We start from the raw sequence: 26,812 nt of genomic DNA on the forward strand, positions 1-26,812 counted from the left end.
TGCTCAAGGAGAGGTGGCATCTGAAACAGGTGCTGAGATAGATTAGAGGGATGACTGCTGAGTGTTAATGGACCGGGGCTCTGTCTTAGATCAACATGGGAGGGGAGGGGGAGGAGTATGTAGTGACACACAATTGATAGGGAAAAGAGAAAAATTACATGGATGTCAAATCCGAGTCGAAAGACGAGACGGGAAAACACTGTGTGCTTGGCCTGATTTAAACTGTGTCATGTAATGCTTGTAGACAAGGCAATGGAGATAATTAGGTAGTTAATTCTAGATTAGATCAGAGATGAACAATCATAAGAATATACAGTATTCACAAGAATATAAATATTGGTTATGGAGCAGAAATTGCCTGATGCAAAGGAGCAGAAATGGAATGCAATGTTCATAATTATGATTCCTTTACTGTTTAATCAAGTGAAACCAAGAATCATTGTGTTTTCGCGTGAGCCCTTTATCTCTACAGAGAGAGCAGGTCCTCTGCCTCGCTTTGGCCATGGATCTATTTAGGGAATTCTGGATGGAGCATCGAAGCTGGGGGCCTGTCCATTCTAATGAAAGGTGCTCAGTGGCGCATGAAGGCAAAATTGTTTTACTTCCTGGATATAAAATTCATGTACATCTTTCGCACTGTGGAGCCCATAGAGCCTGCACATTAGCCATTCGCAAATTTGAATTGGGATAAAGTGTTTTAATTGTGACTTGGCAAATGTTATCCTGATGGTGAAACAAGTCATTTCATGGGGCTTTGTGATATGCAAAATGCTGCCCAGACCCATCTAGTGAACATAGCATTGTTATTTGTATTTTATTCTATTCAGTTTTTCTCTGAGTCAATTCCTGTCCCATGCTGCTACTTTCTGCATTGTTTGCACCCTGTTTGTTCCCCTTTTTGCTGCCGTGTCAAAGTTAATTTCTCCCACAGGGTATCAACAAAGGTACATCTTATCTTATCTCATCTTATCTCAAGGAACAAAGTCTTTTCACATGATGCAAAAATGGATTTCCCACTATGATTAATTGATTTTAAAGCCTAGTGCTCTTCTTGGGGGCTTGATTTCGGCATGGTGCAATACTGTTTATGTTTTTACAGTGGCCTCCCTCACAGGGACAAACCAAACACAGACTCTACAGATGGGCCTCTTTATGTTTGTAATGGCCACAGCAGGAGGAGTGTTTAGTCAGTTGCTAGACGCAACTAAATCCTACACACTGTACGCTACCAGTAAAAAGTTTGGACGCACCTTCTCATTTAATGTTTTTTTCAACAGGACAAATACCCCAAACACACATCCAGGCCGTGTAAGGGTTATTTGACCAAGAAGGAGAGTGATGGAGTGCTGTGCCAGATGACCTGGCCTCCACAGTCACCTGACCTAAACCCAATCGAGATGGTTTGGGATGAGATGGACTGCAGAGTGAAGGCAAACGGGCCAACGAGCGCTCAGCATCTCAGTGAGCTCCTTCAAGACTGAGGCTCATCGAGAGAATGCCAAGAGTGTGCAAAGCAGTAATCAAAGCAAAAGGGGTTGCTAGTTTGAAGAATCTGAAATTTAAAAAAAAACATGTCTTGAGTTATTTCATACTTTTTTGTTTACTACATAATCCCATATGTGTCCATTCACAGTTTTGACGCCTTCAGTGAGAATCTACAATGTAAATAGTTATGAAAATAAAATATTTAAACTATTCCATTGAAAGAAAGAAACTTTAAATGAGTGCCATAATTTTATCTTACAGTTTAAATTTGCTATGGCATGGTAGTAAACAGCTGCCCACTTGAGGAGACATGTAACATTGATCGCATTTATTTGGAATAATGTCCAATGTAGCTTCCAGTAGTGTAAATCCAGTATTCACTCTCCTTATGCTTCTATTTTGGTCTCCATCAGCTCCATAGAATCTGGCTTTTTTAGCTGCTAAATCCTTCACTGTGTTCCCTTGTGGCTAACTCTGCTGGTCAGTTGTTTAGCTTCAAAAAACTGAATTTAGGTGGGAAGGTTCCCGATTTAGTTTCTGCTGATGACTTGTCTATCCTCCCATTCACTCGGCCTCTTCTGAGCTACTTATCACGGTGATGAATTGTATGTAACATAATAGACTTCACTCATCTTTGCAAGTATGTTCGATACAAATTCAGCCGCTGCTCCAATTCCACTCCTCCTGTATCACAGATATTATTATTTTGTCTCCCTTTTTCCTGAACGGGAAAAGAAGGCACTGTAAAAACTCACAACAGCGGAATAGATTACAAACCATTTATACATGTTTTCTGAGAGGCATTTTAAAAGTAATCTCTTTGTGGCCCAGACACCAACTGGCAGGGGGACATTCAGCATGTATGGCATATGGCGGGTTCGCATAGCTCATTTGAGGTCCAGTGATATCATGGAGACTAATCTTTATGAAGAATCAGTGCTGGGGTCCATTTGCACAAATTAAACGTGTCAATTATAATGATAGCTTTATATTCATGCACACAAGCTGTGGAACTAATGTACTGCCGCAAAAACCATCACCATCAAACAAACTGTTTGAATTTGGATTTGCACGTTATCGGAAAGCTTTCCGTGTTTGCAGAATATTAATAGACAGATTACAGATTAAGAGTCTGGAAAATAATTCACGTTGTTAAAAAAAAAAAAAAAAAAAGTCTGTGTGCATCTGCAGGTTAATGGGGGATTTAATGCAAATAACCATTAAAATGTGACCGGTCATAGGTTAGGTAAAGGGCTGGGAGACCCACTTACATCTTCCAGGAGGGACAATGATTACGAAATGATTTGTGCATGCCTGTTTCTGCATGATATAACGTCATTCTGTAGTTATTACACTGAATTAAAATATACATTCTTGATTATCGATGGGCCCAACTCTCATTTGTTTTATCTTAAATATGATTCCCTCCATCAGGATATGCTACAGGCTGTACTATATGAACAAAAAACACACACACACACACACACAGGGGCTTGGCTTTGTGATTTTATCTCAGAGAACAGGAAATTGAAGTGAACATACAGAGACACACGGATACATTCATCACACTCATTCGTAGCTGAGATACATCAACTATCATTGCATCTTTTATTTATGGGAAATAACTTCCCTAATGACTGAACGCTCAGGGGCTCACTTGGAAAGCGCTGCTGTCCAAAATGCAAAACTTTAATCTTGGCCGCACTGGATACCCACAGGTGCAAACTCTAGTTGCTAAATTGTTCAATTACGACTCAGAGCAGAAGGCCAAAAGGTGCCTTGCCTGTCTTGGACATGAATCAACGGCAGCAGTGAGAAGTAGAAGAGGGAGGATGAATAGAGCATCCTAGTTGTATCAATCATGCCAGGATATATTTCCCCTGCTGTTCAGCCAGACAGAGGACTGCTTATTATGTTGTAGAAAGCAACAGCCTGGAATTAGCATCATCTCCGTCCATAAGGTGTGAGCCTCTTCTGTTTCTTTTTTTTTAGCATGGTTTCCTTTTGCAGATCATCACTCAAAGCTCTTTCTTATAAATCTGTATTCACAGAATGTCATGTAGTGTCCTCTCAATGTAAATTTCAGCAACGTAAAATGGGACAAAGAGATTAGTTATTAATTTTTGTGTTTGTGTTGTCAACCTCGGATTAATAGGCAGAAAAACAAGTCAAGCTGCTCATGCCTGCCTATTCAACTGGCCTGATCTCATAAAAAATGTAAATAATGCATATGTTGCATGATATCTGTTCATAATTTCTTTGCGGGCCGAACAATGTGCATCCATCTGTTACAACTATCTATTATGTCTTTACTGTTTACAGATTGTTAAATCCTTAACTGGTACAAGCAGTATAGATTGCAATTTACACATGCAGATTAGGTGCTGTGGAAAATATATTCCATAAATGAGATTACAGGACAAGTTATCAGAGAGCCTTTTCATCTGCCAGTCGAATAAATGTTTTTTTCCAAAGCTTAGTTCTTCACAGGTAAACAACTTGGTTTTACCCTGAAATGCTGAGAGCATATTGACCGAGTGCCTGCAAGTATGGGCCAAAGATAAAGACAGCCCTAAGATTTATGTGCTGGCAATGCATGGTAAGTATTGCTTCCTTTTGGGTTCAATGCCTATCATCATCGCTTGTGGACCAAGTAATTAAGCGTAAATCTGTATCTATTTGAAATTTGTCTACATTCATTTATGGTGCCCACGGCATGTATTCTAATGATTTTGGTGATACCAAACCTCTTCGAATGCCACCATGAAGCCAAATGTTCTGTTTATTATTGAAATAACTCAACAACTGGATGGATGGCTTGGTTAAAAAAAACAAAAAACAAAAAAACAAAAAACTGGATCCCCAAGAATATATCCCTCCCCACTGGCCCCGCCTGTGAGTTCTTGCTCAGCCCACTTTACGTTGTGATGACAAGAAAGACCTCACTGTGCAGGTTGAGATGTCCTGTTAGCAGCTTTACAGACATCTCCATTATTAAAAAAATATTTTTGGTCTGTGGGGGGAATCTTTTGCCGCTGGGCCATATTAGAGGGATTGTCCTAAGTAGGTTCTATTAAAATCTATGGTTGGACATGATAAACATTAATCCTGCTTAAACATGTACATGAAACACTGTCATAGTGAGAATGTTAGCATATTGGTCAAAAAACTGCACAGTGTCCATGTACAGTTTCTCACAGCTGCTAGCATGGCCACAAACTCTTAGGATTGTTCATATTTGGACACTATTTAGAAAACTTGCAACTAACACTTGCATAATTTAAGAATGTCATTATGTTCAGTGCTGACAACAGATTTACATCTACTGCCTCTCCATCTGATTTATTGGTCTGACTTGTAATAAGACAACAAAGCCTTAATACAGAAACATATTTGTTGTCCACTTCATGTGGGAATAGGCATAGAAGCAGCACATTTTTATTTGAGTAGCTTGATAATACTTAGTCTTTTTCCTTCTTTTTGTAATAATGAGGCAAGAGGCGGATACATTTTTTGTTCAGTTCCTCACAGTTACCTTCACCTAACCCTGATTTACGATGCTAGAATTCTGTGTTTATGCTACAAATCGCATTGGAGACCTGATTAACTGGGAAAAAAATGTCTGTGTTGAGCATCACACTTCCTGAGGGAAGAATTCAGGACTATATGTCCTTTGCTGCATTCAGTTCGCATAACTTCTCTCTCTGACACGAGCTTGACATCTCTGGGGAAGCTGAAGCCTGCAGGCATCCGGGTTTTGTTCTTGTGGTACCTACAGTACATTCACAACAGCACAAGACAGATGGCAAGGGATCACAATCCAATACACTGCAAATCAGGCTATAAAATGTGCTGAGGCATCCTTTCATGATACATTAAAACTCAGCTGATAACTCGTGTTTTACAGCCAAAGATAGAGCCACGTGAAATAGTTTTGCTGTCATCTCAGACCCTGGGCATATTTGCTTTAGTGGGGACAGCTTTTTCCAGGTTAAACAGTGTGCTCATTCCCTTGGACAGAAGGTGGGACTAACAAACAACCATAAACTGCAGTTACCATGTGTCTTTAAGGGATTAGGGGCCTCACTGAAATGCCATCCGCATCCCACACTCGACCCCATCACAGATTGAATCCCATCTGAGATGTGAAACCGGCCTTGTTAACTTGAGGGGCTGTCACAGTATCTTAGAGCATACCGTCAAAACAAACACTCAAGAGGATTGTGTTTTTCGACGGGTTGTGGGATGGGGAAATTTCACAGATTAATCAAAAATTCACATAAATACATGATGCAGAAAAACTGCTAGATTGCGCAGTGTTATACTTCTAAGGCTCTGTCATGCACTTTGATTGATGTAATATGATTATATGCCAAAGATGTTTTGTATTTTGTGGTCTTCTACTGAGCAAAACACAGGCAGATAATAGTGACACTGATGAAATATCTGGCCATGAATTACAAACCAGCACAATCATTGTGTTAAGTAAAATATCAAATGGAACATTTTAAAGGGAGATGGAAGGAAGAGCTTCCCCATGAATTCCCTGCAGTCATGTAGCTTTTAAAAATTAAACATAGAGTACAGCGGAGGATCAAGACAGTGCAGTGAAGTGAAAGGAATTGTCTGATTTACTCTTGGGATTGAAGAGTAGCTATTGATTTAGCCTCTCTCTGTTTGCTCATTGCACTGCCCATCAATCTAAGAGAACGCTCCGTGAATTGAACAATTAGAAAGAGGAAACCTGGATAATCAGAGGTATAACGACATCAGCATGCAGAAATTAAGAGCAATAGCACTCTGCGGGGCAGGAGCTTGCCTGAGCGCAATGCAAATCACCTGCACGCACATCAGTTTTTGATTTCATTTTCATTCTGGTGATGAAAAGAAATAGCGAGGAGACCTGGCGTTTTAAACTCTGCGATGTTTTTTTAACATTTCTTCCACTCGCTCATTCTCGCAGACAGCCAGAAGGGCTTATATCAGAAATCCTCTTTACACTTCCTCAGCTCCGTGGCCCACAAGTCATCAATTCTGTGACAAGTGAAAGGAAAAAAATCTTGTGAATAATGACATCTGGTCAAAGGAGTTGGGAATGCAGAATTGCTTCACCCATCATGTGACAGCTTGTGGCAAAAGCATCACCTCTATTATCCTGGATTTATTTGGTGAGGCCCTCATTCATTTAGTGCTTCATTAAGATGCTGCGGTGAATTCATGATGATGATTCACAATATGAGTGTTCCTTGTGGCAGTCGGTGAGATTGGATGTCGGTAGTTATGATATTTATTTATTCACATATATATTGACTGTTATGGGGACTGTACTGAATTGCTTTTCCAGTAAGTAAGAAATGAAAAATGGTCTAGTCAACACAGACACAGCTTAACTAACATGATGACTTATAATGCTTGTTTTTAATCTTCCTTATCATTTATTCAACTTCACATATTAAAATTGCCAGCAAGTTCACCCAAGTCATCAAACATGGCACCAAAATGGTCAGATTTAGGCACCAACAACTACCTGGCTATGTTTAGGCACCAAAACAACTCAGTTATGTTAAGCAAAACATATCTGCAAAGTCATTGCTATGTAGTATTTTATAATAATTGATATTCAGGTCAGCCAGCACAGTAATCAAAGAAAACACATAGTTGCCCCTTCAGTCCCGCTTCTCATCTCCTTCTTGCGCTCACATGGTTGGCCTGGAATAGATGCCCACTTCAAGTGCCCTGAGGTATTTCCGTGTAAGCAAAGTTTCTTTTTGAATTCAGCATGACTCACCAAAACACACCGCATGTATCCCTACTCATAAAGCATTTGGCTGAGCTAGATGGCCAAAAGCATGAAATGAATGCGAGGCTGCACTTGGTTTGCTGGATCTGTAAATAGATCACAGTTTGCTAACATGTAAAAAAAAACAACAAGTATATTAAAACAAGCTGCATTTCATACAAGATTATTTATGATGCATTTTCATAATTCTGCTTAATATGTATCTGTGCTTCAGGAAGTCATTTTTTGCATCTTTTTTTTTTTTCTTGTAGTTTTAAATATACAAACCCAGTAGGGAGAGAATGAACACTACGAGTTGTCTGATCCTCATGGCAGATGATGTTTGCCGTTCACTCTTCACTGATGATGCGTGTATAGTTAACTCTGCAAATATTTCTCTAGAGTAAAACACTGCTTTAGAGAAAAAGACTGTTTAGCAAAGTCCTCTGACAAGGACAAAACATTCCCCAGCCACACAGTCCTTAAATACACCACTTATAGCAAGCCATGGAAATCAGCTCAGTTTATGGCATTTAGATAATCCCCCTCGTGTTTGGAGCAGATTTAGAAACTCTTCATACTAAGCATCAGTAATAAATGGTAAATCTATAGTTAATCAAATTTCAGTTAATTAGTATTTCACGTTTTATGATAAACACAAATAAATTAAATGCTTTGTGAAGTGCTTATAAAGCAGTTGTTCGTTATAAAGGTGCAACTGATGTTTGTGATACTTTGTAAATTGTTAAAGGAGACGTATGCTCCTTTCCTTCGGTGTTTTATACAGTTGTTGTTGTAAAACTTGAAAACACTGCTCCTGTAACGCCTCGTCAGCGGTCTCGCCTTTACTTCTGTGACTTCAAGACATCACGCTACGTCACAAAGTCACACATAGTTCAGTTCATTTGGGTGAACACAGCCCTCTGTTGCAGCACGAAACAAGTGGGACGAGATCACCAAGAAAGAGCGGATCATTTGTGATGGAAAGCAAATTAACCAATCACGGGATTTTCTGTTTGTGATTTTAGCACAATTTCAAAAACTTATCTGCCAATAAATACATCTGCTGATTCTAAGATCAGCTCAAGAAGTGATCTAATAATCGATCTGTAGTCTGTAAGCCATGTATTAATGTAAGACTTTTTTAAAAATTGTATCAATGTATCATTTTCCCCCCACCTTGTACCAGACACCCGGCCATTCAGCCTCAGAAGCTATCCTGAGAATAATCTCTGTCCCGAAAGGGGTGTTTGTGCTAATATTCAACTAAGAACTGCCATTAAATGCTACAATTACATTTGCAGCGCTTTTGCTCACACCTGGGAACACCACACAGTCAGAGTTCCTGCGGATTACCGAGATGATCCTTAATGAAAATATTTATGTCTGACATGATCACATAATTTCACCTCAAAGTGAGCGAAGAGCAGCAGCAGATGTCTCAAGTCTCTGAAGGCTTGAACGAGAGCTCTGCGAGGATCAGGGTGCATCCTAATCTAGGTGCATCCGAATATGGCATTTTAAACCATGTTCTCACCCCACTGGCATCTCATTCAGATACACACAAGGTACCCTTAAGCATCTGTGTGTAAATCGCTCCTGCCAGAGAGCCTGTCTAACACATGCAGAATGTGTAATGGCACTTTGGTTGGATTCAGAGACAAAAATGGCTTTTTTAAAGATCAGTGAAATCTCCTTGGTGAAGATCCTGACTCCGGGTTTTGTCGCTCTGAATACTGTATCAGGTGGAGTGTTCGCTCTGGTCGTCACCCACTGCCGGTAATGGGTTCACACTGGAGTTAGTTGTAATGCCATGTCGGTCTCATATAGATGCTATGGGTATCTTCTACATGGGATTCTGAGGGATCCTGTATTTGACGCCCTCCGAATGAGAAGCCTAGCATTACAGTCAAAGTGAATCTCGACCTCTGGTGATGTGTTGCTTTGCTATTTCGCTGTGTTGACACCGAGAGCTTGCCAGAAAAGTCTTAAACAGACATCGCATGCAACACATCAGACCAATTTCCACCACTGCGACGTGTATGATGCACACCATAGTCTAAAAACAGGGCCTGAGAACCAAAACCGATTTGCACACAAGATTAATCTGAGGCAGTGGGAGTGACATGCCGTAAGGCGGTCCTGTTTGTCAGGCAGTTTCACAAAAGCGCCCAGGGCGTGTCAGTCCAGCATGCAAGATTGTGACGAGGCTCATGGAAGAAATCAGCCTCTGGCAAACAAAGATGCCGCGATCAACATATTTCATCGTCCTCGGTGAGCGGATGCGGTTCTGGACATGCCAGCTCACACAAGCCGCCTCACAACAGAGTGGCGCTTTTCTTATCAACTTTTCTCCACACACAAGCATCATCGAGCCTGGGAGGTTTTGGTTTATTGGGTTACAAACCTTTCTATAAGGGGGGAAATATTTCCAAATAGTCTCAACACCTACCCTGTCGGCGCGCGACACCTACGACAAATAGAGGAGGCTGTGAAATAATACCTAACTGCTGATTGCTATGAAATTAGAAAGCAGTGAGTAGCACTCTGTAAATGAAACAAAGCGTGGCTGGTGCTGCCAGCAGTGCTTTTACACTGCGTCTGAATGATAATTTCATGCTCAAAATTAACTTTGTTGTTGCTTCGGGGGAGAGCAATCTCTGAAGCACTGTTTTCATTCTGTGCTCTCTGTGTTGGATGCTTCCTCGAGGTTGCAGAAGGCATCAACAAAGCAGCAGTGATTGTTGGTAATTGATAACCGCGAGGGCCAGATGTGGTCATCAGCTCTTTTACAGAGGCTGCTCGAGTTCACCCTGAAACTGAAAACCTGAAAACCTGAAAATGGCTTACTTTAGCTATGCTGTGTTGCAGTGAAGAATTTAGGAAGTCTGATAAGGCAGAAACAGGGACATGTAGGCTGCAGGTATCCTTTGACAAACAAATACATTTTCTATTCAAAGCTGTTTTGCATTATTAGGAGAATACAAAAAAACACATGTATTTATGTATGATCACGTCATGAGAAAGCTGTGTCACACGTCTCTAAAATACCAAAATATGTAATTCGCAAATATAAGGCTTTGCATCTGGCATTAACATGCTCATCGGTGGTCCATTCACAATGCGTCGCCACATCTGTCTCGAGTGACTGCTTCTGATTGGATCTCACCTCCCCGCTCTATATGTAAATAAACATGCACCTCATTTCCGTTCGCAAAGACAAAATTTTCGTTTGTAAGTAGCGGCCCAAATGGGAATCAGACAGTGTGTTTTGTGTGCCCTCCATGCACAGAAATCCGGTTTGCCTTTTCAGGTACGATTTTAAATGCATCCACGGTTTGAAGAAAGGTAAAATGCCAGCATTTTAAAAATGGGGACTGGGCTGGATTATGAACAACAAACTATGTAATAATCGTGCACAGATAACACTGGAAAGTTTGTGTTTACTTCAAAAGTTTCAGTCTGTGTTTAAAAAAAAAAAAAATGGCAGTGCCTAAAATGGGTTGCAGTTTACTAATAAAGTTGTAAAACTCTAAGAAATGTAAAATGGCTGCTCTTGAGCCAACACGAGTAGTGACAACAACAATAACTTACGCTTTTTCATGATGTGTCAATAATGTTGGAGTTATGGGAAGTTCTGTACAGGCTGCTGGACGCAGACCTGAGCCGATAGTATTTAACCAAAGTTTCTGACAACTGCCCCATAGGGTTTCACGGCCCAAGCTTTATCTATTAAACTTTTTATGATGTGCACACTGTATCAAATACATAAACGTATTGTAATTGACCCTTCGTTGATTAAGTAGCTCATAATTTTCAGATATATGCGTGTCCAGGCTGTCTTGAAAAAACAAAACATTTGACTTTGAGCTTATCTCAAAAACAGTGCATGTTTCACCAGAACAATGAGATTTTATCTTGCAAAATGTATGAGACATGAGTGTTTGCAGCATGTATCTGCATACGGTGAAGCTGCTGCTGTCTGGGATCAGAGCCTGATTGTAAATGTGTGTTGTCTTCACGACCAAGCCTGATAACAGTGGTGTGGGAAGATTTCAGCCAGAGAGAATAAGACATTGACAAAGAAAACAGATGTATTGAGGTAGAGCACCATTCTTATGCTGTGTTGCTGTATATTCTTTGTGTAGCTCAAAGAAGAGAAAGTACACACTCTCACACAAATGCTTTAGAAAATAATACACAGACTGCAGCTGACAAGTCTTTTCTCATCTTCGCCCTAATAACTCACACTTCAGACTCAAGAGAGTTCCAGTAATACCACAAACAACGAAAAGTCATTTCAGATCATACAATTGAGCTCCGTGTTATGATAACATCCACTTGCATCACCCTCACAGTGGCAAAGAGGGAGAACACACACACACACACACACACACACACACACACACAGCCTCACAAGGTCATGCACGTAAATGGACGAGATCAAACAGCACAGACACATCAGCTGTAATAAAAAGTCAAAGCTGGAACTTAACTGTGTTTGTCGGAGAAAGTGGGAGAATATTCACTCTCCAGCCGCAGAGTTTGGTTTCATTATACCGTTGTTTCTCATACCTACAGGCACATTTTCACAACGAGAATTTCCATTCGCTTAAACATATGTTTTTCTTTTGACGTTTTCATGTTCTGGCCCTGTTTTATCAAGTGAAAGCCCCTCAGGCTGGACTCTCCTCCAAAAAAGGTTTGTTATAGGGAAAGTGACACAGTTAGGGTCTCAACGAGTATTAGTCTCTCGCTCTCGCTCTCACTCACACACACAAACACGCACACACACACACACACACACACACAAACACACACACACAGTGCAGGCAGTACTAATTTACTATATATATCATTATTCTAACTTAGAAAGGGATTCATCCTTTTCATTTCCCCGTTCACCTATGCTGCAAGACTGAATGTAGTCATTCTCACCACAGTATAATTTTGGGGTGAGAACACGTTGATTATTTATGTTTTGCCTCCAATGTTCATGATTATGGACTTTCTGTGACGTTTTCTTTGGTGCTTTGCATGTTTTTGATCTGTTCATGGTTTCTCAGAGGTGCCCTGCAGAGGCTGGGAGTGATTTTCCTGATGGCTGGCGCTCCTGCCTCTCACACACCTGCAGCTCATCAGATCTCCGGTCTTTCCTCCACCCTTATCAACATGATGTATGGCTACACTGCTAGCGCTACTCGCAGAACTTTTTGATCTTGTGTACCTCTGCTCTCCTACGTGACTAATGTTGTGTCTCCCTAACCAGCCACCCTGCCTCCCAGCCTCCAGCACCTCTGCTGCCTGCATTCATTCCACTCTGGATCCTCCTTGGCTCAATCACCTGTGCCTCCGCCTAAGCCTCAGCCTTCACCATTGTAAGCAGCAGCTACTCTACCCAAAGCCCTGAGCCCGAGCCCTCCTCCACTTCTGTGCAACTTAAATACATTCCTTTTAACCCTTTCCTTGTCTTGGTGTCCAATTTTGGGTCCAAACAACAGCCACCTACAGACTGAAACAGCCAACTGGTATTACAGAAGTATCTCTCGCCGTACCACCAGACTATAGCGCAGCGCAATTCATATCTAACTTCTACAAAAACTAGTTTTTCGAGAGTTATTTTCAGAATCCGATCTGGAGGCAGGAATTATAACAACGTATTTAGCTCATATAGAGGCATCGTAACACATTGAGACTTGTAGAGTTCGTGTGAGCAACATGTTTTCTTTATTCAAATGTACACAACGTGAGTCATCAGCAGTCACAGGTGTGTTCTTAGTCGCAGTGTGACACCGTATAAATTCAGTATACAACAAAGAAACACAAGCCACAAAGCCAGCATCAAACCTGCAAAGCTGCCTGTTTATCTACAGCACGCAGTCGGATTTGTGGCGTCTCAGTTTGTGTACAATAATGATCTGTTTCTGGATGTGCTCAGCTTGGAGGCAGACTCCGCAGTGTGATGTAGGCATATATTAACAATTGTACCAGTGACAACAGGTCATTTAGTTTAACATACTCAGCATACAGTGCCTCAGCCCACAGAGAGGTCGTTTATAGTCTTTTAGTATGAAGGTCTTATGCAGAGAAATGAACTCCATGTTTAACCACCGCTATATCTGGGCACTGCCGCTCAGTTGAGACAGAGCAGAGTGGTCAGAAGGTTGTTTTTTTTTGTTTTGTTTTTTCTCGGTGAGGCATGTGTTCAACATGCCATTCTAGTGTTTTGTGGCACAGTGAATCACAGGAGTAGGTCATAGGCTGGCAGCAGCAGGGAATAAACAGACCGAACTGCTCACATCGTCAGCCAAATGAACTGGGAGTCATGTGGCTACAACGAGCAGGGGTTTATCACTTGTGCCACCTGAGCGCGGCTCAGTATGCGACGGCTGAGCTGCACTGTCAAACACTTGCTGCATAAGTCACCTTGAGGCTGGTACCCTGCGTGAGGATGTTTCTTTGGCAGCTGTCGTTTTATTGAGTATAGTAAGTATCTCATGCTAAACCCTGCAGTCATGCACAGCCACTCAGACTGACTCTCGAGATCATTTTTGTCCTTCAGTACTGTGGGGAGTCATGTTGAAGCTAAATCAAATCCTACCAGCGTGCTGTATAATGTATAATTATCTTTTTTTTTTTTTTCTTGTTACTGGGTATTTTCACACCAGGAGCGGACTGGGATAATGATTCAGGCCAGGACACACAGTGGAATGTATAGAAATGTTACTTTATGTTTACTGTCCATCCAAATGACATTATCAGTTAAGGCAACAGGAATTAATATATTGTTGTTGTGCACTTTTTTTTGCCCCCACAGTATTTCCTTCTGTCTTGTCATATATTCATAATCATGAAGCTCTGGTACCTCCAAACAACTGGAGATATTTCCAGCCATGTCCCTTGCTTGTGAAGATATCAGTAGTTTTACCTTTTCCTCTCTGGCCTTTCTCTTTTTACTGCACCCCTTCTCAGCTCCACATTTTCGCCATCAATTGCTCTCTCTCTTTCCATTTTCTCACTCGCGCCACATTCACTGACCACTCATTGTGTTCATGTGCGCGACAGAAATCAGTCAGTCAGGTTAAAAGCAGTCAAGGGCTCTTCAAAGTCCCTTTGATTTACACATGTCATTTAGCACAGGGCTGACTCTCCAAGCCAATAAGCTCAAATCTCCGTGATGGCTGGGCAACATGTCTGTCCTATCAGTGGCAACAGTTCAAGACTGGGTGTCAACATTTGTAAGTGTGGATCCACTGGATGTTTCTCATGGAGAATGAAGTCATTTCAATTTTTGTGAGAGTGATGCACAGGATATTTTTGTAGAAGAAATGTTTTTGGCGTCAAAAAACAATTTATGAACGGTATCATTTCAGCTGACTGTTAATGCTCTATTTTTTAAAAGGTTTTGTTAAATTGGGACTTCTGGTAGCATCACACTCAACACAAGCTCACAGAATCATGATATGAAATATTTCTGTGAGTCCTTTTTGGCTGCTCCAAGCACCCTTACCGTGAGGGAGGGCAGGGATAGACGCACTGCTCCACTGTTTGCAGATGATGACTCACTTGACTACATCACTCCAAGATTCACTTCTTGCTCTTTCCCTCCTGGTACCTCTCTGCAGCAGTTTTCTCTGTGCCTTGACCTTGCACTGATCCACAACTCCATGATCCTTCGGCACACAGCAGATATGCAGGTTCTCAATCTTTGGAGCTTGGCTCTAGCTTTTCCAGTCAAAGGAGAAAAAAAGAGCCTTTCCATTTTTCAAAAAGGCACAAGTACAGAAATCAAATTAACTAAAATTAGGTCGACTATACTCAAAGTGTAAAGCATTTCCTTCAAAGAGCTTCCAAAATGCCAGTGGCAACGAAACGGAGAGAAAACAACAGAAATGTCTCATTTATTTCCAGTGGTTAATTTTATTTGTAACCTCTTATAGCACGGGTGAAAACAAATAATCACAAGTTGCATTGCTGCACTACTGTACATCTGATTAGTCATCAGCAGCCAGATGAAACCGGCTTCTTATCTGAACCCTGTGCTTACATTACCCTGAGTCATCAAGCACCCTGAGGCTCAGAATCTTCAGAGAAATCCCACATAAACTCAACAACCTTTCATATATCCGCATACAATCAGTGGTTGAGTTTAGTCAAGTGGGATTATTTTACAATGCCTGTGGGTCTTAAATTACCATGGCGTTCGGATCCGAGGCTAATAAATGAAAGCTTTGAGTCCACGCAGCTCTGATGAAATGTCCTTCATCCAACCGCATGGTGAGTCCTCAATACTTGCTCAAAGAACAGATGTTACCAAAACCATGAAAACCCACTGCATGTATTATGTCATGTAGGCAGAAGAGAAACCCAACTTATTACTCCCTTTTTCCTTTAAAGATGCTGAGCTGAAATCCTCAGCAACATGGTTCATTACGCATTATTTGACAAATGTGCAGGCCGTCATCACTGTAATTTACATCTCCCTCACCTTGAACAATAATAAACCTAGTGGAGTTAGCAGCAATGTCTACAATCTTTGTGAAATTGACCTTTTTAGTTACTAAAACATGAATATGGTTTAAATAATGAATTGAATAACATTTTCACTTGACGCATATTGATGGTTTTTTGTTAGGCAGGAACCTCTAGGGGTCATTAATACTATGGCAGTAAATGTGAAGTCAGGTTAAGTTGAATAGCAATAAAAGACCACACAGGGAGCAGGTGAGAATTATTTTCCCAATTACATGGTGCTGACGGGGAGGTGCTTGGGGCAGCTAACAGACTCTTGCATGTGGGTATGTTTAAGCAACAAAAGCACTTTAGTTCTTACTTACAGCTTTCCTGTATTTCTTGCATTTTTCTGTAAAACGAGACACTTGGTTGTGACACTGTGGTTTAGCTGTCAAACCATAAACCAACCATAAAAATAGTCTAGTTAGTTTATAGGTCGACTTAGCCTTGTGTGTACAAATAAACAGAATTCAGGGGAAGAAATTTAATACATAACTCATGACTGTGTTTTATTGGTGTAACTTTTAGTGAGCCCTTTATGTTTAGAAAGGGAGCGGGTCCTCTTCCATGGAGTCTGCCCTGTTGCACTGACATGTTGCAGTAGCTGTGAACAGACAAATCCAAAGTGCCTTTTGCTTTTTTTTCCACATTTGTCACGTTTTTACTCTAAGGGTGAGACAAGGGGTGTACAGTTGGTTGTAATCTGCACCACATGGCTTTAAATGTAGTTTCCAAGTGCCCAACTTGCACAAGGCAGTAATTTCATTGGCATTGAACAGACAAACACTAGGGTTTTGCAAAATCATTAAATACTGACATTCTTGTCTGGTGATAAGGTTGAAGTCTGCACTCCTGATTTCTAAAGGCAGGAGCTGAAGAGCTGACTGTTAATAGTGACATTGAGTTGTGAAAGACTTTGAACCTCAGATAGAAAGTGTTGTTCTGGCTTTAATGCTAAAAAAAGTCCTTATCCAAAATTAAAAATATTGTAGTCCTTAACACAGAGGTTAAGGTCTGGGACAGAGACCTTTACCAAAGACAGTTGAGGTCATCTCTTATGCAATGCTGAAATTCAAACAAACATAATCAAGTGTGACGGCCTTTACTTTGTATGATTCCTCACACACAGTCCTCCATCCTTTCTCAGTGGAGCAGAGCCATTTTAGAGCTCATTTTACACTTCAGTGACAATAGCTTTAGAAATAATGAGAGCTGTTTAAAAAAAAGATGGCTGTCTTCTTACCATTAAATGCCTATTAGTGATTAAAAAATGTGAAAATAATTATGATCACAATGAAAATTAGCGTGGAGTTCAGCACTCCCAACACTTAACATTTAAATAAAATGTAAATTATAACGAGGTTGAGTGACTCTCCTGTCTTAACCACTTTGAGCAGATTTAGCTGTGTACATGATTTGGTTAAGGAGTTTCAGTGTGTTTCACATTAAAAAACTAAAACCCTTTCAGGTCTTCTGAAATGTCTCTTTCTGGCATTTTCTGCAAATGAAACCAAAGAAATAAATGTTAAACTGTAAATGTACCTGTATATAACACCCCAAAACTACAAACTTATCCAGTGAAAAGTGCCTAGACATGTGCCTCATAACTGACTCTAATATCTTGGCTGTTTACCCCTCGGTTAAATCTGAGACGCGACCTTTTCGCCAGTGTGAGGCTTATTCTCTGAGCTCCCCCTGGCCTTCCACATGCAGCACTCCATCTCATTGTACCACTCTGTGCTTTCAGATCACGTACCCGCAGATCTGTAAGTCCAGCATCTGAGTGTTGACATGAACGCGTGATAAACAATGTCATAATTGCCCGCGCTATTAATAGCACACCAAAAAAGTTAATTAATTCTCTCGCAGCACCACCGCTGCACTACACTGCTTTCTGTGAAGGGAGGAAGAGCCAACACCTTCTTCCCAATATCTGAAATTGATAAGTATGACTAGAAAGCATGATAAAATTACTACCATTCTCTCATTTTGAATAAGGAGCAGCTAGAAAGAGAGTTACGACAGGCACACAATGAAGGACTGATTTTGGTTGTCTCTTCATGAACCATGGCAGAAACTAAAGTTGGCTTGTTTGATGTAACTATTTAATATTTAAATCTCATTAAAGGGTGAACAAAAAACAAACAGCCTTTTCACCTTGAAATGACATCTATATGAAACTAATTAGCAAGAGCAAATACATCTTGAAGGAAATCATGTTTATATAGCCTGAGGGAAAACTGTCTGAATTAAGATAAAGTTTGTTGACTGGTGGTGCATCTGGGCGCCCAAAGTGAATGAACAGATGTCATAAATAAATGAATGTAAAATGTGAAAGTAGGGCCTTTCAGGTCTGTTGGTTTCTAGAATTCAATACTTTCATCTGGGAATTAAGCGGGAAAAAAATTACCATATTTTGTGTGAAGTGGTTTGATTCTGATCCAGGTATCCTTCAACTGTAGCTCGCCATCAAAGCAGATCCTCCCGGCATCTCCTGTGAGAGGGCATCACACAAAAAAACCCGACTTATCAAAGGTTGCAAAGAACAATTGACACTTACAATTCAGAATATACTTCTTCGTTGTACGACATTTAAATTCTTGTCAATGACTCTCATTCAACAAGGCTTGGATTTCGGATCAATTCAAGACACCCTGTAACGAAGGCCTTCTGACAATAAAAGATGATCAGCGGTTCACATACAGCAGAAAACACAAACAGAGCAAAGATGAAGAGCCCCCAACAAGGTTTAATGTGACAGATATGAACTTTAACATTTGACTTAAATGTCACTAATTGCCCTTAAATTTGCAGTTTCCCTATAGGAGTTCTGTATAATGGCTAGCGAGAGTGCTATGCTAACGGTGGCTGTTAAGTAAAACTGCAGGATTACTATCAAAAGCATTATATTACACGCTATGAGCATAGTGAGGGAGATGTTAACTTAGTTATCTGGCTAGTTGCTAAATTGTTGAGCCTGTGGTGTCAGTAAAATGTTAGCTGACAACCTAAAGCACTAGTTGTGGACCAGTTTTTAATGTTCAATCGTATGATATCAATTTACAGCTATTTTTTGTCATGTTTAGGTGGTAGTGACACACACAAATGACGTTAATAGCTGGTCTGAGGTTTCAACACTAGGACCCCTCCAATCTTTCAAATCCTTACTTCCTGCCTCCCTACATAATTGGCACCTCCTGCCTGTAACTGAATGAAGGCTCCTGGGTGTAAATGGTGAGGTGTGGATTTGTCCAATATGGATGTTGGCTATTCATTGGTGTGCTCATAACCATTGGAATCATTAAAAGGACCCAGGGACACATCTGATTTTCAAAAAATAATGGACTTAATGGACCAACTCCTGTATAAACTTGGCTTACACCAAAGCCCTGTTTTGTTGTACCTGCCCATGAGCTGATTGATAGCTGACAGCTGATCCATTCACAGGCATCAATTGGTAGCCTCTGTGCAATGCGCAATTTAATTCTAAACGCTTCCTCTCACTATCCCACCTGAATGTTCCCCACCACCACCAAACCCCGGTGGACACACACGATAGGTGGGCGGCAGGTGTCAAATGTCACAGTGACAAAGCCTCTGATCCGGACGCTTCGGCGAGTCGGCTGTCTTTCACCGGGCTGCTGCAGCTGGTGGATGGATGAGCGGACGCGCGGCTCTGATTGGCCAGGCGCGCAGATCCCAGCAGGAGCGCTGAGCTCATACTTGTCATTACTGTTGCTCCGCTTCACAAGCCCACGAACACCGCTGGGCTCAGAGCGTCCACCTCCTCTCGGACTTGGAATTAAGCTGTCATCACTCAGAGCGGCATGGATGCTACCATTTACCAGATCTTATTCGGGGAGCTCGGGGACTTAAACTGTAGTTTGATTGATGCTTTCCAAGACACTTTTTTGGAAAACGCTTCATTGTCACTGCTGAGCACTGATGGTAAGACGCTTCTTCTTCTTTTTTTTTTTGGTGTTGAATATTCAGCGGTATTGTGTGTTGGATGAGGGAAGCTATTCGCAATATTTATTCATGTATTTGTTTTACTTTTATTCTAAGGTTTATATTGCAATGCAACAACCGATGAGATCGGAACCTGCTGGCCGCGGAGCGGCACCGGGAGAATTGTAGAGAGACCCTGCCCTGAGTACATCAACGGGGTGAAGTACAACACAACGAGTGAGATATTAAGCCGTCTTTGCAAAACTTCTGTGTCGTGTATTTATTTTTTGATGTCATGAGTCTGTGCTGAATAGGTTTGCCAAATATGAAAAAGAAAGAAAAAAATGCGCTCAAAGCAGCCAGATGTGCTGGCTTCAGGTAAAAACTAAAATGTCATGGTAACACATTAAAACAAATGTAATAATGGCTGTCAGTGCAGTGCAGCTTTCTAGGTTGAACTGGATGATATTTGAGTTCCTGCTGAAGCTGCTCTGCTCTGACGTAAAGCAGTGCTGACAGTGAATCTCACACACACAGCTGCATCAGAGTGAGCGGGCGTGCTGTTCGCTGAACGTTAAAGGATGAATCTACCCAAAATCACTTCAGCATCCATCAAATGTGATGGTATTGCAACGCCTGGTCTGTTTTGTTGCTTGGTTTTGATTGTATCATCAGATATTTGTTTTTCAGCCACAGTAGAGGAAATTGGGTTAAACCCCTTCAGTGAAATCAAATATCAAGGGAGTATTTTACAAAAATGGTCAACAATCATAGACAGACAGAAGGTATTTACAGGCAGGGCTTATGATTGGATTGCAGTCTGCCATTCTGTGACTGTACTGCATTAACAGACATGCAGCTGTATTTTCAGATCACCCTGATACACCCTGTTACAGAGTTGAGTTCACAAGTGCTCCTCCAATCACGGTCACGTGTTTCGCTTAATCTAGTCCACAGTGACTTCAGAAGGCTGAATGTATGGCTTTGCAGCTTCAGCTGGACCATCCCGTCCTCATAAAGCCCACAAATTGCTCGTGACTTTGAGCTGATGAAAATCCCACCGGGATTCAAATATTGTGTATGAAAGTGAACTTGTAGGTCAGTTTTAATCAGCCCCTCAATTTGCAGCCAAAGTCGTAGTCGTAGCCCGGGAATAAAGCTGTCTTGATGTCTGGGAGTGCAGTCATGGGCGTACAGTGTGAACAGGAGGGGGGCGAGCGCACAGCTCGGAGGGGCTCCTCTGTTGATCACTAATGTACAGGAGGTGTGACTGCCAATCTGAGCGCTCTGGGGTCTGCTTGTGTGGAAGCTCAATATCCAATTGCAGAGTGTTGTCAGAGTGATAATTTCCCAGTCACCTTCATGGGGGGAGGCTGTATTGAATGCTGAGCTGAAGTCAACTAACAGCTGTTATTATTTACAAGATGTGTGAAGACTGAGCGGAGGGTGGTGGATATGGCCCCCTCTTTGGATCTGCTAGTTCTGAATGCAAGGGTGATAGCCACAGCACGTTAGTCAGTAAGAGTAGACACAGCAGACGTTTTAAGTACAGGGACATTGATGGCAGGTGACGGCCTGTAACAGCGAAAAGTTTAAGATGTCAGCAATAACATTAGCTAGCTGATAAGCATGTGTTTTTAGTACACAGACAGGTATATTAATCTGGACCAGCAGCCTTATTTGTATTCACTGTCACTAGATTTTTTCTCACATCTGCTGTAGATACTGATAATAGCCAGTCCTCTGGAGGCAGAGTAGACTTTGCAGTTGAGTTTTTGTTGAGGTGATCAAAGTGAGTGGAAAATGTGATCCGATTTTGCTGCCAGTGACATTTTGAATCGCCTGCCATACAACTTACAGGGGCACAATGTAATTCTGGAGGAGAAATTCAAACTCAGGACAAACAAGCTGTTCTCAGAGGAAGATGAGTTCCCAAGAACACTGTTAGAAAGGTGGCAGGGTCCGCCAAATACACACAAAGTAAAACAGTATGAAATTGTGTTGTCCCTCAAAGTCAATTTGTTTATTCAGTTGTATTCAGTCACCTTTTCCTTCTGATGAATATTTATTCTAATACAGAACTATATACACACCTTTAACCTCATCACTGTTGTTGTTTTCTGGACATATCTCACAAAACTGCACATTTAAACTGAAGTGATATTCTCTAAATGGTGGCTGGAAAAGGCTGAGCAATTCCACACCAAGACTGTATCTGCCAACATTTACCAAACGCTGAGAACAGCATATCACAGCTCTCCACCACACCAACACTGTCATGTTATGTAACTCCTGTATTAATCATAAGACTGATGAAGTTATTGTTGACACACGCTCAAAATAGCGGATTGCAGCATTTGTTTCGGAAAAAAAAAATCAGAAAAAACGCGATGCAATGAGGCGAAAGGGTTTGTGGTGACGATGTGAATGTTTCAGCGGCGGGCTCAGGTGCAGTGTCAGAGCCCACTAAACCCCTCAAGACACACTTACACACACACTCACTCGTTCACACACACACACACACACATGCTCTTGGCCTAGGCACCCCTTACTGCATTGATTGACCCTTCGCCCTGCTCGTGTCTCAGTGATTGTTGGCCACGTCGGGTGGTTTGATCCACTCAGTGTAAAAAACGCAGACACGACATGTGCCGACCACCTCTCTGACGTATGCCTTCATTTATCGACTCTCCTTGTGGATCAATGTAATATTTTGACAGGTTCAGGATAAACGTATTTGTATTGAGAGTGCAGTGACTGAATACATATGGAAAAACTGATCTTTCAGTCAAACAGTGTGTCCGTCAAATGAGTTCAGTTTTGTGTTTGCGGCACATGGCGGCAAAAAAATTTGCACCACTCATGTTGCCTCCAGCAGTTTAAAAGGCTGGACGAATCAAAAGAGCACGGGGGATCAAAGAGAAAAACCCCTAAAGGACATTTGAGTCACGTCACTCGACGGATTGCAGCTCTCAGGTGGAATGAAGCAGGTGACAGATCTTTTTGTTCCTTTGTGTGAAGCCCATGAGTAGGATAATTACAGGGATCAGTCTTTGTAACAGCAGACTGTTCTGCACCGTCAGCAACATTTATTAATATACCATATCAAAGATTGGACCATAGACCAGCGCTGATTTGTCTCATACACATGCTTTCTGCGTGTGGACAAATCCTTTTATTTTTGTGATATTTTGCCTAATTTCCACATTTATTGAAGTGGTTTCAGACGGGAAAGAGTATAATGGAATTTGTTTCAGTCGGTTCACTTTGCAGCCCTATAACAGAAAGCATTTTACAGCTTGTTTCACACGTAGACTGCAGTGTCTCGGGACTTTCTGCTGTTTCCCGCCTCAAGTCCTACTGCAGGGGATGATAATAGACTTTTGGATCACGGGATTTTGTACCAGAGCCACTGAGGCAGACTTGATCGGTTTAGAACTGTCTGTGATCAATTGTCGCATGTGACAAAAAATTGGAATCACACTGGAAATTTAATAGCCTGATGGGAATTTACTGTATTGGGCTCCTTGCGCTTTTGATCATTTGATGAAGCATTAGAGTCACCAGATTATGGCAGTCATGCATACAAGCATGGAGTCTTGGGTCTTGAGCAATGATGTGATTAAACATTGCATGTGTCGCCTTGGCAGGCACTTTTCATGGGTCACTGAAAAAAAGTCCTGTTGTGCTAAATCCATGCCACTGTTCTGCGAGCAACGGAACATTCTATTCATTCATTTTTATTTGGTGTCATGTGGATATGTGATTTGTGAATGGCCCTAAAGCATACTGTTCTTTATCAACTGTTTTACTCCACAAGGGACCATCATTTACGGAAGGAACACGCTGTACTGAAGACAACTTAAAACCAACAATTCAGACCATGAACTCATTAGGAAACTGAGGTCATAAAACGTAAGAATTTGGGGTAATTCTCATAGACCTCTTTACAACTGGACATGTTTTTTAAACCAGTGGAGTCGCCACCTAATGGCCATGTCAAATAATGCAGGTTTAAATTGCATTACTATTGTGTTAGTCCGACTGAAACCAGACTTTTAATTTCCATGTAGACATGTTGCCTGAAATCATGCTTCATCAAATTTCTCAAAGTCGGACTAAGACACCCAGATGAAACAGTTGGTAATCACTCGACTCTTTCATGTGTGCACCTCACCTGCACCGGCCTCGGACTTCAGCGCATGTACCACGATCCCCGCGGCGAGCGTTGACCCAGAAGTCTTCCATGGCATAAAACCAACAAAGATGTAGGCATTAGTACAATATATATTATGCAATGTACAGTGGGGAAAGGTCATCCATGCTTTCGCCGTTTGCTGTTTGCAGCCCGTTGGCCACTTCTTAACTTCTTTGGTTTGTGACATAATAGGTCAACAGGATGGAGGTCCGGAAGCAGCTAGCTGAAAAGTTGCACGTCGCCACCTACTGTGGCGGAGTCGGACACACTACAACCGCAGCTCGACTTAAGTGTGCATTGAAATGCACTGACTGTAAATATTTTATACAGCCAATGCTGTGAATCTGGGCCTTTCTATGTGGAGTGTACATGTTCCTCCCATGTGTGGGTGTGATTGGTTGTTTGTTTCTATATGTCAGCCCTGTATTTAGCTGGTGACCTGAACACCACCTCCTGCTCCTACCTACATGTCCCTGTGAAATAATCCATGTTAGGTAGATAGGTAGATGTGGGAGGCTCAGAGTGGAGGCAGAGTTCACGCTGAATAAATTGTTCAACATTTTGGGAAATGCCCTTTGTCCCTCAACTTATTTATTTACATGTAGATCAATATTTGGTCTAAGGATATAGTTTCTTACAGTTTGTTGAATGTTGGCACCATGAGAACTTCATCATCATCAATGGTGTGTTTTAAAAGCACAAATGGATGTTAAATTTAAAGGCCAATTAGTCTGGTATATTAAATTAAGGGTGAATATAACAGTGCATTAAGTAGGCTCTGGTTTAAAAAAAGCCTTCACAAAACTTGTAATCACATGACTGATGCTTAACACAGGATTGCACGTGTTTTTACAACCAAGAGTCCTGACACAATAGAGATGATTATCTTGCATCCTGCTGGGTCACATGGGTTGCACCCATTTGCAGCCACAGATAAAAACCAAAATTAAAACGGCAAAATAGGTCAGACTAAGAATAGCAGTAGGCCCTAACACAAGAGCAGGTGTTAATTAAAACAGTGCCATTACACAAAGTCCAAAATAAGCTAGAAGTAGAGAATCAATTTAATGTGAAGCTACATCATGCTGTATTACAAACTAAAGCTCGACTGGGTGTTTCAGTTACTCACTCTGCACACATGCTGTATCTGACCTGTCGGACTAACAATAGATTCTCCTCTATTTCCCTCCTCGGGATGTCTCAGAGCTAAACATTTAATGCTACAGGCCTGCATATTAGAAAGGCATGGCCCGGGATGGGCCTCTGTTATATTCTAAAGACATGCACACGTGTTCTGCACTCCCAGTTGTTCGATCATTGGAGGATACAAACTCGGGGTCTCGTTTGTAACCTCATGAGGTTTTCTGTAGTACTTCAAAATGAGTGGCTGAGGGAGTTAAATATCAGCAAAATGCTGCAATTCTCTCACAGATGTCTGAGTTTTTACAGACTTAACCAGCCCAAACAGGTAAGGGGCTATAAATTGCTTCCCATTTCTTCAAGCCTATATAAATATTAATGCCCCTGCAGAGTGGCTTAAGAGGTTTATGCATTTTTAAATCTCCCGTGTCCTGTTGTCGTTCTTTTTTTTTTTTTTTTTTTTTTGTGGTGCGTTGATTCAGCTCTCTGTGGTTAACATGGAACGCACATCTTCACAGTCAGGAGTTGTTGCGAGTGGCTGAAAGTCATTCAATGTCTCTGCTTTGTCATGAGCATGTGATGTGCGCTCTGTCAAGCCTCAGGCGAGACAAGATGTTCACAGCAGTAGCGATGTGCCATATCAACACCAACTTGTAATTTTTTTCAAATTCAAGCCGTGTGACTTTCTCTATTCAGACTCCCTGTGTGCAATTATTCAGTGGCTCACATCTCGTCCTTCGCTAACCTCAACTCGTCCCCTCGTGTCTGTGTTCATTGTCACTGGGGAGACTTCCTGTCAGCATGTAATGGAACTTTCGGGTCAGCACAGCTCAAAGTCAAGATTGCTGTTTGTACAATAGAACTTTTATTGATTCTCTTATCAGGATTAATAAAGCCCGCCTCGTATCAGCGCCGCGGTGTGCATCAGATTCGGGAGAGGAGCTGCTGCAGCAGTGCACCTTTGGGAATTAAACTTGGGGCTTTATTTTAAATCACAGATTATTTTGTGCAACATTACCATGTCTTTAGGAGGCAAACATGAAACTGATGTGGCACTCTGATTAAACAGAGAGGAGGCCACGGAGGGCCGCATCATCAAGTGTGAAACGGCTGCCTTCTTGAAGTAAAGTTGAGCTCAGGAGGTTCATGATGCTGCTTTATCAGTGTCACGTGTTTTTGCTGTTTCATGCATAAAACAGGCAGCTTCTTGACAAGAGGAAACCTACTAGCTGCAAATATTTACATTCTGTATTTCAAGGAGAATCTCTTATTTAATCTAAGAGCCACATGCGACATCAAGTGAGTAGATCTTTGGGAGGTGTGGTTGTGTAACCGATATGAGAAATCAAGGATATTTACTGAAGAAGTGTGAAAGAAATCTCCCTCGTATCCAAGTAGAGATTTGCAAAGTGCTCACTTCAAATTGCATCTATTGGCTCCAAATGCCCAAACCACAGAACATCTTATTTCTAGGTTCTCATGCCAAAAATCACGGTTTATTTTTTTTCTTTGTTCAGGCCAGTGATTACACCAAAGAGCTCTGCAAAGTACCTCTCCCGCCGTGAGTCTAGCCTCTGATCCACTTCTCCACAGTGAGGCTGGCGGAGGTTAGTCAGTCAGCAAATTCAGGCCAGCATGTGTTGCAAACATTTCACTGGCCACTGCACACCGGGACCCCCCCAGGGGTCCAATCAGTGCCAGGCTCCCCTGGCTGACACTCAACCCACACATCCCACAATATAAGGAAA

At 41.6% G+C, this 26,812-nt stretch overlaps 1 protein-coding gene and 1 long non-coding RNA gene across 2 annotated transcripts in view; one reads left to right on the top strand and one right to left on the bottom strand.

The window, feature by feature from the left end:
• Nucleotides 1–16,261: 16,261 nt before the first annotated feature.
• LOC119011924 lies at nt 16,262–24,063 on the bottom strand. The gene is made up of 3 exons (XR_005072296.1): nt 23,904–24,063; nt 18,189–18,272; nt 16,262–16,382 (listed from the first exon to the last, which is right to left on the bottom strand). It is a non-coding gene; the product is annotated as an uncharacterized LOC119011924 (long non-coding RNA).
• The window catches only part of LOC119011923 (corticotropin-releasing factor receptor 2), a 38,813-nt gene continuing 31,529 nt past the window's right edge, over nt 19,529–26,812 (top strand). The window contains exons 1-2 of the mRNA XM_037085394.1: nt 19,529–19,726; nt 19,844–19,963. Of these exons, the coding sequence (XP_036941289.1) occupies nt 19,606–19,726; nt 19,844–19,963 (241 nt within the window). The 5' untranslated portion in view covers nt 19,529–19,605. The remainder of the gene's footprint in view (nt 19,727–19,843; nt 19,964–26,812) is intronic.

The sequence above is a fragment of the Acanthopagrus latus genome, chromosome 21, assembly GCF_904848185.1.
Source record: "Acanthopagrus latus isolate v.2019 chromosome 21, fAcaLat1.1, whole genome shotgun sequence".
NCBI classification, from domain to species: domain Eukaryota; kingdom Metazoa; phylum Chordata; class Actinopteri; order Spariformes; family Sparidae; genus Acanthopagrus; species Acanthopagrus latus.